This window comes from Miniopterus natalensis, chromosome X (genome assembly GCF_054644295.1).
Source record: "Miniopterus natalensis isolate mMinNat1 chromosome X, mMinNat1.hap1, whole genome shotgun sequence".
Lineage (NCBI taxonomy): Eukaryota > Metazoa > Chordata > Mammalia > Chiroptera > Miniopteridae > Miniopterus > Miniopterus natalensis.
This window is the reverse complement of record NC_142103.1, coordinates 88,302,891-88,317,542: the sequence shown is the minus strand read 5'-3', so window position 1 is coordinate 88,317,542 and position 14,652 is coordinate 88,302,891. Positions and strand designations below refer to the sequence as shown.

The following is a 14,652-nucleotide window of genomic DNA, read 5'->3' as shown; positions in this document are numbered from 1 at the left end:
AATGATACTTTCGTGTCTAGTTTCACTAAGATACTAAGTTATGCCATCGCGTTCATAGTAAAAATGACAATGATACTAATGCTAATAGTAAACACTCGCGCAGCACTTACTGTGTGCTAGGCACTGCTCCAAGCATTTTACATATATTAACAGTTTGATCTGCACTATAATCCTCTAAAATAAAATTGCCATATTTCATTGAGTTCAAAACCCCATTGGTCATAAGGTACATTCTGATTACGGAGCTGTTAAAACATTGGGGGGGGGGGGGAGTGTGTCTTAAATTGATGACGTATGTTACTATTATTCCCATTTTGCAGATGAAAGATAAAGAGATTAAGCATCTGAGCCAGTATCTGAATCCATTCCGTCCAGTTGCAGGGCCTGTGCTCTTAACCAATATCCGATATGCCACCGGGGAGGCGACACTTGGCTCAGAGGCCTTGAGAAAACGAGTCAGGCTCCGTACACCAACTTCGTTTGGCCCAGGCCATGGAATGGGAGAGAGAAAAACCTGTGGCAAATTCAGGGGGACTAGGTGGCTATCGGCCTGGGTGTTTGTGTTTGTGCTTCACGGGTGAGGCAGTGCGAGGGGGGCTTGGAAATGCAGACGCTGCGTTCCAGTCCCGCATCTACTGTGACCATCACCGTGACCTGGGTTATGTCATTTGATGTTTCTGCATCTATTCTGTCATCTGTAAAATAAAGGCAGGAGGCCTGAGGAGTTCAGTGTCTTTCAAACTTAGGCTGCAACCCACAGAAGGCAAACATTTCACATTGTGAAACACACACACACACACACACACACACACACCCAACTGAAGCCAAAGCGTCTACACAACACTTAACCATGCTTGTGTAATGTACTCTGATAATTTCTAGTTCCTTCTATCCCATTCCATTAAAAAGTGGTTGGCTGCAAGTCATTAGACTGATTTCAGGATTCACTAATGAACAGTCTGAAAACGATGCATACGGATGCTCTCCAAGCTTCTCTCCAGTGAGGCAATTCCACAGCATTGGGGGGGGGGGGCATGTTGCTGGGAGACTGAAAACCTAAAGAAAAAGAGATTTAACCCATTTCCCTTAAAAATATTCCTTTTCTATTTAATTGGATCATGTTCGTACCACCTTCAAGAGGAAGCTCTTGCCATTAAACCATATGGCAAATACCACTGTAGGGAAGGGGTCCCACACTCTGTTCTATGGCACGTTTAGGGAGAAATTATTGGTGTGCCTAAAAAAGGACTGCACGGCCACATCGAATATGAGAAGAGCTACTGACTGTCCCCCCTTTAGAGTGTCAACGTACATTAAAGGCTCCAAGACTTCCAACAGGAAAGGGACTTGCTTACCTCTAGAACCCAGTGTTTTCCCAATCTGACTGACTCCACAGCTAAGTTTTTCAAGGGAGACTTATTAAGATAATACCGAACATTAATGTTCTCAGGAACTTAGCTTGGAAATGCTCCTTTAGGGAATTCTAGAACTAAGACAGCTAGAAGCTCTTTTTACTGTTACAGAAAGATTTCTACCTTTAGCCAAATCTAGAGTTATCCCTCTTGATGAGAAAAGGAAAATTTCGAACAGACACCCAAAGAATTGAGAACATGGCCAGAAAAAGATCTTAAAATTCTTTTTTAAAGGTCTTAAATTCTTTTTTTTTTTTTTTAAATGGTAAACTTCTTTTTTTTTTTTTTTTAAATGTATCTTTATTGATTTCAGAGAGAGGAAAGGAAAGGGAGAGAGAGAGACAGAAACATCAATGATGACAGAGTCACTGATTGAACCCGCAACCCGGGCATGTGCCCCGACCGGGAATCGAACCCCGATCGCCTGGATCCTAGGTCGATGCTCAACCGCTGAGCCACGCCCGGCCGGGCTTAAATTCTTGACAATAATAAAAGATGGACAATTTTCTGACTGGTGTGCCAGCGAATACTATAACGCCTTCTTGGTCACTGACATATGAAGAGATTAACACTGTACCTTTCAACTATATACATTCTAATATATAACATATTATATGCACATAATACCTATATGTATAACATCATATATAATAATATTTTAAAATAATAATTAAAAAAATCACACTGTTAGAATTTCTCCCTTTTTCTTGGTTTAAGTTGCAGAAGTCAATTAGAAGTGGTATAATATTAAAGCCAGAATGAAAGGCAAGCTAGTGCCTATCAATGGATAAGGGTCGGATTTTACAATGCTCTTCTCTTCTCATTTTCTCTCAGATCTAAGATAAAAGAAACGGCTTCTTTAACAAGTAGAGATTGGGCCACCAAGAAGAAACAGTGAATACTTTTCTTTCGTAAAAGGCTGTCTCTCTCTACTGATAAAAAACAAAGACAGATGGTAATGTAATTATCAAAGGGGAGTGAGTGAGTGAGTGAGTGTGTGTGTGTGTGTGTGTGTGGAGAGAGAGAGAGAGAGAGAGAGAGAGAGAGAGACAGGCAGAAAGAGACAGACAGAGAATGAGAAGAGAAAAAGACAGTGAGCGTGTTTGGGGAGGTGTGCGGTTAATAGATGATCTTTATTTTTCTTATCATTGGAATTTCTAAAGCCCAGAAATCACCCTGCTATTATTTTTAGGAACCTGGAAACAAATTACTAGCTATCTACCAATTCAAACTCATTTTTTATGACCTCAGTGGTGTTTTTTCAAACATAATTTTATTGGCTGAGGGGAAGCTGTATTTCTTTCATAGGACACAATTTAGCAGTAGGTAAGTGACTTCAGAGATGCCCTGCCTCAAATATAGTTTTGATGGTGCACCCAGTTTCTGGTGCAACTTTCTAGAGGTCATTTGGCAATACAGGTCAAAAGCCTTACCAATATAAACATCCTTTGACACAGCAGTTGTGTTCTGAGGCATTTTAAAAAAAATTATTGATTTGAGAGAGAGTGGAATGGGGTGGGGAGAGAGAGAGAGAGAGGGAGGGAGGAACATCTATTGGTTGCTTCCTGCATGCTCCCCGATCAGGGATGGAACCCCAAACCTGGGTATGTGCCCTGACTGGTCATCGAACTTGCAACCTTGGGGTGTACAAGACGATGCTCCAACCAACTGAGCCACGTGGCCAGGGGCTGATTTGAGGCATTTCTCTTGTAGGAAGAATGTGAGGTGTTTATAAAGGTGGCCAAAGAATGTCAGTCACAATTTCGGATATAATAGTGAAAAGTCTGAAACAGCCTTAATATCGAGTGACTCAGCATTGCCTCGGGAAATCTGGTACAGCCACAAAAGGGACTACTACTCAGCCATTCAAAAAATTACTCTGCGAGGGATATTAAGACACAAAAATAGTTTTAGTATAGTTCTAAGGGGAAAAATGCAGGTAGTGAAACCATAATATGTCTTTATCTTGTTTGGTTTCAAAGAAAAAAACAGAATCTGAACACCACCCCCCCCCCCAAGAGAAAGACAGAAAGTTTGTAAACCGCATTTGTAATAGTAATTTTTCTTTCCCTGTTTGTACTCTCTGCTTCCAAAAATTTCTTTCAGGGGCGTTCATTACTTTTGTAATTTTAAAAGGAACAACATAAAGAAATAATCTTTGCCCTAGCTGGTTTGGTGCAGTGGTTAGAGAGTTAGCCCGTGGACTGAAGGGTCTCGGGTTCGATACCGGTCAAGGGCATGAACCTCAGTTGCAGGCTCGATCCCCAGCCCTGGTCGGGGCAAGTGCAGGAGGCAACCAATGGATGAGTCTCTCTCACATCGATGTTTCTCTCTCTCTCTCTCTCCCCCTTCCACTCTCTCGAAAAGCAATGGAAAAAACATCCTCCAGCGAGGATTAATAAAATAAAACAAAAAGAAATAATATTTATCTAGTCTTCAGTCTCACCTTCCTATTTCTCAACTACCTCTTAAAGCACACCTTTCAAATTGGTATTTTTTGATATCTGCGAGCCAAGCTTCTAAGCATATATTGTGACTTCACATGAGTACCCAAGAAATTGGTGACTTCTAGGCCTGGCTCCATTTAGGCGGGTGGATGAGTGTCTTCATGAGTATCTGTTTCTTCAGGCCTGACCTTTCTGGAAGTGGGCACCTGTGTGATATGGTTTGAAAGGTGTGCGGATGCTCCACGTGGCCCCTCAAAGTCCTTTCCTCACAGCTCAGACATTACAGCTGACTTTCTACCACCAGAGAGTCATTCCTCAGGTTTATAGCTTTTCACCCTATTAAAATGCAAATAACCCAGGAGAAGTACACATTAAACTTTACCGGTCACCTGGGTTAAATGAGTATAACATATCATTTTCCGAGAATAGGTTTTAATGGGGAAGACATGGGAATTCAGGTGGGGCACACAGAGAATGAAGGATGAATGAATAGATATGGTTTCTGAGGAGTAATTAATATTCATAATAGTAATATTTTTATTTATGGTTTATGAGTCATTTACAAGTATGTTATCGCATTTAATCTCAATGAAATCAAACAGAATGGCTGCCACCAAGGCAACTTAAGCAGACCAGAGATTTGGGAAAATGCAGAAGACTAAATCTACAGCACACCAGTTGAAAACAGCTGTTCTAGAACATCAGTGGGTTCCCATTTGCTCAGTCTGAGTGTCTTGTTCTTTAATGCTCCTTCCTTTAGAGCAGCGATTTAAAAAAATATATATCTTTTTATTGATTTCAGAGAGAGGAAGGGAGAGAGAGAGAAACATCAATGGTGAGAGAGTCATTGATCGGCTGCCTCCTGCACGCCCCCTGCTGGGGATCGAGCCCGCAACCTGGGCCTGTGCCCTGACCAGGAATCGAACCTTGATCTCTTGGATCCTAGGTCGATGCTCAACTGCTGAGCTACGCCGGCTGGGCTAGAGCAGCGATTTTCAACAGGTATGCTGCAGAATTTGTAAAACATACAATATCTGACTATGTAGTCAGGGGCACTGATCTCTTTTCCCTTAGACTGTCAAATAAAAAAATGACCACAGCCAGCACAGCAATAGGCGTCCCATGTGAATGAATCCAAATTATACCTATTTTTTTGGTCAGATCGGCAAGAAAGAAAATATACCTTTGGGCGTGGCGCAGGATTTTAGTGATTAGTTTATGTGCCAGGAGCTGAAAAGGTTGCAAATCGCTGCTCTAGAGCCATTCCTAAAAGCCACAATCCCGTGGGCACATACACTGCTTTAACCTGCCTCTTTTATCCTGGCACCTTCGGAGCACGTGTGATACCGTTCAAATAACAACTGCACGTGGGTAATGTCAGACCCAGTCAGAAAATAAGACGACTTCGTACTTAATGCATTATTAATGCATAACAAAAGGACAGGGCCATCAGGAGGGAAACATGAAAGCATCCGGTCAAATACTTTAAGATGCTGGTGAGCATGGATCATTTTATTAATCTATGGAAAACGAAGAAGAAAGGACTAGAAAATGGCAATCAAAGAAGTCAGAAGAATGAAGGGAGATCATATGGAATTACTTCCTCCCCCTACCATGTAAGTCAAGTAAAAGACAGAGGCCTGGAGGTTAAAAGAGGGCCCTGCAGCCGACTGCTTGGGTTTGGATCTCGGCTGTGTCACCTGCTGGCTGTGTGACTGTGGGCTTCAATTTCCTCACCTTTAAAATGCGTATGACACCGGTGTCTACCTGATAGGCTGCTATAAGGATTAAATTAGTTCATGTTTGTAACATGGCCAGGCACAAAGGAACTGCCTTCAAGTGCTGGTTAAACCCTCATATGTACTCATGTCTTACCAGAAGGAAATACACCCCAAAAGGCATCATATGTTAACGCCATGTGGCAGAAGTATGGTTTTTTAAATACTAAAAAACGCAACCTATGTACTTTTGTAATGAAAGAAACAGTGGTATAAATGAGCAACATTACACAGAGGAAAACAGAAGCTTGACAACTTAATATGGATTTTTACATTGATTGGATGTTCCAATAGTTAGCTTTTAGTTAGCTAAGGCTATTCCTCTTAATATAAAAAGATTCTATTTATTAATAGAATCTTATATATATATATATATATCTTACTTATATATAAGGATGTATATAAGTAATATAATTAATTATAAAAACATAATTAATAAAATAGTAAAACTGGAAAATATAAAGAATGAATAGAAGTCAAGAATAAAGAGCAAGAAGAACAGTTAGGGAGCCCGGTGTGCGTGGCTCAGCGGTTGAGCGCTGACCTATGAACCAGGAGGCCACGATTCGATCCCCGGTCAGGGCACATGCCCGGGTTGCGGGTTCGATCCCCAGCAGGGGGCATGCGGGAGGCAGCCGATCAATGACTCATCATTGATGTTTCTCTCTCTCTCTCCCTTTCCCTTCCTCTCTCTGAAATTAAAAAAAAAAAAAAAAAATTAAAAAAAGGGTTAGGGAAAGGAAACAACAGGCTGAGGTTCCAACTTGGAGGCAGTGAGTATCTAATAAATTAAATAGAGATAAAGAATTATAGATTCACAGAAGCACATATTGAATTATCATATAATTATATGATAGCATAATTATCCGCCGTATGAAGTGAACTGCTATAAGCAGAACCAAAGACTGAAAAATATTCCCCAAGTCCGCACTTGAGAATACATTGCAGGAAACAATTATGCGTTAGCTGAAGGCTGGACAAAATGATCTACCTGGTCCTCCTCTTCCTAACCTTCTGAATTCGCCCACCACGTTATCTCTCAGGATGATTTATGCCTCCAGCGCATTTAGCAGAGATGATTGTAATTCAACTCATTTCTTAGCCACCAAGATGCAATGGAGAGGTTAAGCAATGAAAGCTGACAACGACTTACTGGAAAGAAAGTGCTGGGACGCCGGGCCAAAGTCTCTGTGAGCTTCGTGCAGTTGCCTGATGCGGTCCTCAACGGCCACCTGGGAGGAAGACAGGAGAGAAATGATGTGCTCTCATCACATGTAATGAGGAACAATTAAAACACTGTATCGCTTCTGCTAAGATCTTCTGGGCCTCTAAGGCTGGGACACTAAAGCGACAATTTATAACCCTGATTTTAATTTCCACTTCTTGTATGTGGCCTCTAAGACCCATTTTTATCAAACCAAGGCCACGCAAAAAAGATGTGCTCTCTGGACAGTGTTAAAATGAGATCTTTCTAAACGCTCATTGGCAGCCACTAATGAACTACCGCTCCAATTAGAACCAACAGAAATGCAAACTCTAAATCTCTCATAAAAAGGTTAGGGAGGTTGCCATTCGCTATGATACCAGGTGACTAAAGGACCTCAGGAGTGACATATTTTGTCTTAGTCTTTGACTAAGTCTATTGCCTCCTGCACGCCCCCTACTGGGGATCGAGCCCTCAACCCAGGCCTGTGCCCTGACCGGGAATCAATCATGACCTCCTGGTTCATAGGTTGACGCTCAACCACTGAGCCATGCTGGCCAGGCAAGTTTATTGTTTTTGCCTGATGTTTTTTGGAATAATATTGATTGAGAATTAGTGAATCATTGAGCCATAACTAATCATTGCTAACAAATAACCAAATTGATTAGTGCTTAAGTACCAAAGAAGTAGAGGCAAGGCTTACATTTATGGTATTTACAGGGTTGATAGTAAAATGAAAGAAATTTTCAGATTTTAGTTCTTAGTAGACTTGGAAATTACTAGGAAGTATATCTTTAGGTGGTATGGAATAAAAATTACCATTTTTTTCTTATAAGGTTGTTCTACAATATATTGACACAGTGTCCCGATAGCTTAGTAAATTCTATTCTGGGCAGGGAAACAAAGGAAGAATTTTATGGGTGAAATGGTATACTTTGTCATCTGGCATTTTGCCAACCATGTATTAGTGGTGGCCCCACACATCCACATCCTAGCTCCATGACACTGGATCTTGATTTGGTTCTGAACTGCTCATGCTAAGCTAGGGGTTGGTCTGTTTGTGCCCAGGGCCACCAGAACTTGAGTGGGTTTGCTCTTATGCTGTGGATAATTCCCAAAAGGCAAAATAGATCTTAAACTTATCAGAAAAGTAGCTCAAGTAGTCTGGTCCAAAGCCAACTCTAACCTTCCAATATCAATCAAGTGTCTAGCATAGATCCAGAACAATCTCCTTTGTTCACTTTCTCCCTAGCCTTGCCCATCTTTGCTTGGACCAAATATTTGGAAAACCAAGCGGAGTTACAAAAAAACGTAGGGTTTGCACAGAAAAGCATGAGAAACATTTCAAAGCTACCTTCCCAGCCTGGGACCTTGCACTCCCAGCCAAACTACCCACCTGTCCTGTGATATTCCATCCAATATACCACTTATTGTTCATGCTGCTCCTTCTCTCTGGAATGCTCTATTCCCCCTCTCTCCCAGTTCAAGGCTTTTATATGTTTTTATGCTTACTTTCCAATTCCCCAGGCTAGAAGTAATGGCTTCCTCAGCATTCTCACAGCACATGGCTTATACTTGAAGTACTTGCATCATTCATTTTAGTTCTATGGACATGAGTATCTCCTGCAATGGACTGTAAACTCCTTGACAGCATGGACCATTCCTCGCTTATCTCTCCTCTCCCACCCTCCCTCCTGCAGGATGCACTGAAACCTCCACGTAGTAAGTGTAGCAAATATTTGCTTAATGACTAGTTGTGTGTGTGTGTGTGTGTGTGTGTGTGTGTGTGTGTGTGTGTGAGTGAGAGAGAGAGAGAGAGACAGACAGACAGACAGAGAGACAGAGAGAAAAGAATAAATGAGAATGCCCACTGGCCCTGAGTAAATGCCGCACGTCCCTGAGTGAATAATCTTAACTTTCCTTATCAGTAAAATGGAACGACTATATGACCTACCTCATAGAGCTTTTGTAGGAATTAAATAAAATAATACACATCAAATGTTTGGCCTGGTTTCTGTCACATTATAATTGCTAAGTAAATGTGATCAGCTACTGTTATTGTTGCTATTATAGTTAATAAATGGAGATGCCGCCCCAAAATTATTAGAACTAATAAATTAATTCAGTAAAGTTGTAGGATACAAAATTGATGTACAGAAATCAGTTACGTTTCTCTGCACTAATAGTGAACATTCAGAAAGAGAAATTAAGAAGAAAATCCCATTTAGTACTGAATGAAAAAAGTTAAAATATCTAGGAAAAAATTTAATCAAGGAGGTGAAAGACCTATACTCTAAAAATTGTAAGACATTTATAAAAGAAATGGAAGAAGACAAATAAATAGATAGGGCATGCTCATGGATTGGAGGATTAATATCATTAAAAAGTCCATACTACCTAAAGCAATCCACAGATTCTGTGCAATCCCTATCAAAATATCAATGGCCTTTTTCACAGAACTGGAACAAATAATCCTAAAATTTCTATGGAAGCACAAAAGACCCCAAATAGCCAAAGCAATCATGAAAAAGAAGAATGAAGTTGGAGGCACCATGGTTTCAAACTATATTACAAAGCTGTAATAATCAAAACAGTATGGTACTGGCATAAAAACATACATAGTTCAACGGAACAGAGTAGAGTGCCCAGAAATCCATATTTGTATGGTCAGTTAATCTACAAGAAAGGAGGCAAGAAAATACAATGGGGAAAAGGCAGTTTATTCAATAAATGGTGTTGGGAAAACTGGACAGCAACATGAAAAAACACACACTGGACCACTTTCTTACACCACATACAAAATTAAACTCAAAACAGATTAAATACTTAAATGTAAGAGGAGAAACCATAAAACTAGAAAACATAAGCAGTAAACTGTTTGATAGCCGTCTGAGTAACACTTTCTTTGGATATGTCTCCCCAGGCAAGGACAACAGAAGCAAAAATAAACAAATGAGATTTCATCAAACCAAAAAGCTTTTGCACAGCGAAGAAGACCATGAACAAAATGAAAAGGCAACCCACTGAATGGGAGAAGATATTTGCAAATGATATGCCTGGTAAAGGGTTAATATGCAAAATATATAAAGAACTCATACAAGTCAACATAAAAAAACAGCGAGTCTGATTAAAAAATGAGCAGAGGACCTGAACAGGCATTTTTCCAAAACAGATATACAGATGGCCAACAGACACATGAAAAGATGCTTAACATTACTAATCAACAGGGAAATGCAAATCACAGCCATAATGAGATATCACCTCGCATTTGTCAGAATGGCCATTATCAAAACAAATGACAAGTGTCGGCAAGGATGTGGGGAAAAGGGAACCCACGTGCACCTTTGGTGGGCTGTAAACCGGTGTAGCCTCTACGGAAAGCAGTGTGAAGGACCTTCCAAAATTAAACACAGAACTATAATATGACATAGCAATTCCACTTCTGGGCATCGATCAGAAGAACATGAAAACCCTACATGTACCCCTATGTTCTTTGCAGCATTATTTACAACAGCCACGATATGGAAGAAACCTAAGTATTCAACAAAAGATGAACAGGTAAAGAAGATGTGATATATATATATATGAATATTAGCCATAAAAAGAATGAAATCTTTTTCCATTTGCCACAACATGAGTGGACCTAGAGGGTATTATGCTAAGTTAAATATGTCAGACAGAGAAAGACAAATACCTTAGGATTCTGTTTATATGTAGAATCTAAAAAAAAAAACACCCCAAACACCAAACAGAAATAGACTCATATATATAAAGAACAAACCGATGATTGCTAGAGGGGAGGGGGGGTGGGTGAAAAAATTTCCAGTTATAAAATAAAGAAGTCCCAAGGATATAACGTACAGCATAGGGAATACAGTCAATAATAGCATAATAACTTGTACGGTGACAGATGGTTACTACACTTATCATGGTGATCACTTCATTAGGTATGTAAATGTTGAATAAATATGTTGTACACCTGAAACTAATGCAATACTGTATGTTAGCCACACTTTAATAATAAAAAAGAACAGGCACTTTATTCTGTAAGCATTTAGGCAAAGAAAGGAAATTTGATTTGCAATTGACTAGATTTGGGGTGATATGTGTTAGAATTAAGACTGTGTGTACATTAGGAGGTATTTTGAAAGAGATAAAACAACAACAACGAACCGATTTCGGGGTTGGAACTTAATTTTTAAAGAAGCAAACAGGACTTCTGGCTTTCCAATGTGAAAGTGTGGGAGGGTGAGGACACTGCTGATGGAAATATGGAAATGAAAAAGAGGAGGAACGGTGTATGTGTCCTTTGGAATGTGATAAAAGTAACCTAACGGTGAAGCCTCCAACTGGAGATATCAGGCGTAGCCACTTGGAGAGAAGCGATTTGTCTCAGTCATTAAAGGAAAGAAAGGGAAGTGAGAGTAAGAGGGGGTGGGACTGAGCATTAGAAGGTGAGCAGGGAAGAAGAGCCAAAGGAACTGAAATGGAATTATTTAAAGAGACAGAAAGAATCCAATTCCCTCTGAATTAACAGGCAACAGCTCTGTTGCCTTTTATAAAAAGTAATTCAAGTATAACATCTTTTTGGAAGCACACATCCTGTTTCTACTATTAGACCATAGATCACGATAGCTTAGAACTGGAAGAAATCTTATCTATTGACACACAAGGGTCTATTCTTTAGAACTGCCCCAGATGGGGAGAAAATTGCCATCTGCTCCATGAGTAATCATAATCCAGTTTGCAGCAATTCCTCAGTAAAAACATGACAGGGAAAAAATTCAATCTTTTTTATATGCTCCGTGAGGACAGGGATGCATCTTTCTTTCCCTCTATATCCCCCACAACTAGCACAGTACCTGGCATATAGCAGGTGCTCAACTAATAGCAGGTGAATGAATTAATGAATTAACCATTTATTCACAACTGTTCATCATAGCCACTATATTTTGAATGAGAGATTTCTTTTTCAAAGTTCCCAGCACAAGGTTTGGAAATAATTCCTCTCCCCTCCCCTCCCCCTCCCCCTCCCCTCCCCTCCCCTCCCCTCCCCTCCCCTCCCCTCCCCTCCCCTCCCCTCCCCTCCCCTTCCTTTTATGATCAAAGTTAAAAATAGAAAAGAAAACCATTCAGATCATTGTGCCTACAATACTGGGTTAAAAACATTTTTTTTTTAAAAGACAAACCAAGAGCCTACATCTCTTCCATATTTATTTTATTCCAATTTTTAAGCAATTATATTTGAAAGTAAAGGAGAGCAGAATATCCCACCCTAAAACATGCCACTCTGGCATATTGATTATTTTGAATTAAAATTACTCAAGAAACAGTCAGCGCAGAACACTCTGACCTCTTTGGCCCCCTGGAAGCATGAAATTAATCTCCCATGTGAAAGGTACCGGCCCTGTACCAGGGGGGTGGAAGGCACCCTTGTCACCAGACACAGGGAATTCAGGGCCCATGGGCTGTATAACAAACCCTGTTACTTCCTCGCTAATTTACTACCCCAAGCCTAAATGAAGCCCCTTGTCTTGTTAATTCTTCACAAATTTCTTGTGTCTTTGTCTAAAATATGTAAAAGCTGCCTGCTTTGGTTGCTTCTTTGAGTCTCATATTTTTATGGGCTCCTGCATATATGAAATAAAATTTGCTTTTCTCCTCTTAATCTGTCTTATGTCAATTAAAAAAAAAAAATCTTTATTGATTTCAGAGAGAGGAAGGGAGAGGGAGAGAGAGAGAGAAACATCAATGATGAGAGTCACTGATTGGCTGCCTCCTTGCACGCCCCCTGCTGGGGATTGAACCGCAATCTCCTGGATCCTAGGGCGATGCTCAACCGCTGAGCCACACTGGCCGGCGTGTCTTATGTCAATTTAATGATTAGACCAGCCATAGAACCCAGAAGGGAAAGGTTTCCTCCCCTACAAAACTCTGAGGACTTGTTCTCATTCTCCTTTGCTTTCTCATTTCAGATGAGTTCTGTAGGCAGTATACTGTTTGCAGAGACTCCCCTTCTTTCATGCCATTAAGAAACGTCTCCACATTCATTCAAAAAATTTATTAGAATGCAAGTTCCTCTTCCATAAAGACACGGACCTCGTCTGTCTCATTTATGGTTTAGCACACAGTCCCTAACACATAAGAGATGCTCAATAAATATTTGATAAATGGATGAATGAAAAGGCTTCCTGAGTTCCTGTTATCTGTTAGGCACCATGCTAAGTATGATTATGACAGGCTTGAAAGTGGAATTTGGGGGATAATGAATGAACACCAAGTCATTCTTCCAAATTAATAACACACTTCATTCCCAGCTGTGACTGTTTCCCAAAGCTCAGGCCTCTGTGTGTTTTGAAGGCTATCTTTATTTAATTGCTTTTCTTTAAAATTGCTTTAGCTGGGCCAGTGTGGCTCAGTGGTTGAGCATTGAGCTGTGATCCAGGAGGTCACGGTTCGATTCCCTGTCAGGGCACATGTCCAGTTTTTGGGCTCGACCCCCAGCAGGGGGCGCGCAGGAGGCAGCCGATCAATGACTCTCATCATTGATGTTTCTCTCTCTCTCCTTCTCCCTGAAATCAATAAAAACATAGTTTTTAAAAATTGCTTTAAATAAGTCAAAAAGAAAGAAAAGAAAGAAATAGAAAGGACAGACAACCACATTGCGGCCCCTAGAAAGGATCTGAAATAAACTTATCTAAATGTTTGCTACTTAACTTGGTTTTAAATTCTCAAGAGCTCCCACTTTTTCTTTGGCCTGTTAGTTAATTGCTTTTAAGTTTTCATCTTTACTGAAGGTTTAGGAGAGCCAAAGATTCCCTCCCGATGTAGAAATACATCGCTAGACCACATGATACCTTCCTAGTGCCCACATGTTCTTACTGGCACTACATACATAAATCGTGTTTACTCCAGTCTTGGGCAAAGATATAACTGGGCATGTACATTTTGATGTTCTGACTCTCAGTCTGTCTAGACACTTGACAAATATCCATGGGCATGCAAGAACCGGACTTCACACCTACACTAATGAGCCCATAAAAACCTGCTCTCCTTGTGCTGTGATGCCAGTGCATAAACAACACACATGCCCACAAACGACTCTCTACATGAGTTTTTGTCCTGCAATTCCGCAGTCTGTATGGTTTTCTGTCTGCACGTGCCTTTGTCGAGGGAGGCCTTCATCATTCATTCTTCCCTCCAAACCCTTACTGTAACCCTCATAAATACATGCCCAAACATTATCCTGGAAACCCTCCTGGGATTCATTTCAGTTCAAATCCCTTCAGATAATTATAATCCCTTTTCAGTTCAAATCCATCGTTCCTCTAATTCTGATTCCTCTTGAGTTGTGACTGCAAAAAAATGGCCCGAGATAAGGTTCGGAATGGGGACTTGTGATAGGTCCAGCTGTGTGGCAAAACAATCTGGGCTTGTGGGCTAAATTCGCTTTGCCTTGAGTTTATTTATGTTTTCTTGACATTGAGACACTTACGAGTTAAACAGACTTTCTTGCATTTGACTCCAAGATAGATCACAGGAAAGCAACCAGCGCTAACACAGCGCTCACTCTGAGTTGGAGTATAATTATTCGTCGGTTCTGCGTGATTTATGGCATGGATGCTAATGTGTGCCATCTGAGACCATCATTAATCCACCTCTTTTTATGTTCCTCTCTCAGAGCTTTTTCCCCTTCTATGTTATATTTCTGTGCTGATTCCCTTTTTAATCTCTGACTCCTTTTATGATTCCCTTTCGTCTCTCCTCCATCCACCCCGTAACTCTCGCCTGCCCTCCCCAATTATGTTCTG

The 14,652-nt window shown here is 40.6% G+C and overlaps 1 protein-coding gene across 1 annotated transcript in view; it reads right to left on the bottom strand.

Annotated features, from left to right (window-relative positions):
- DMD (dystrophin) overlaps positions 1-14,652 on the bottom strand; it is a 1,831,916-nt gene that overhangs the window by 209,151 nt on the left and 1,608,113 nt on the right. The window contains exon 61 of the mRNA XM_087813416.1: positions 6,791-6,869. Within this exon, the coding sequence (XP_087669542.1) occupies positions 6,791-6,869 (79 nt within the window). The remainder of the gene's footprint in view (positions 1-6,790; positions 6,870-14,652) is intronic.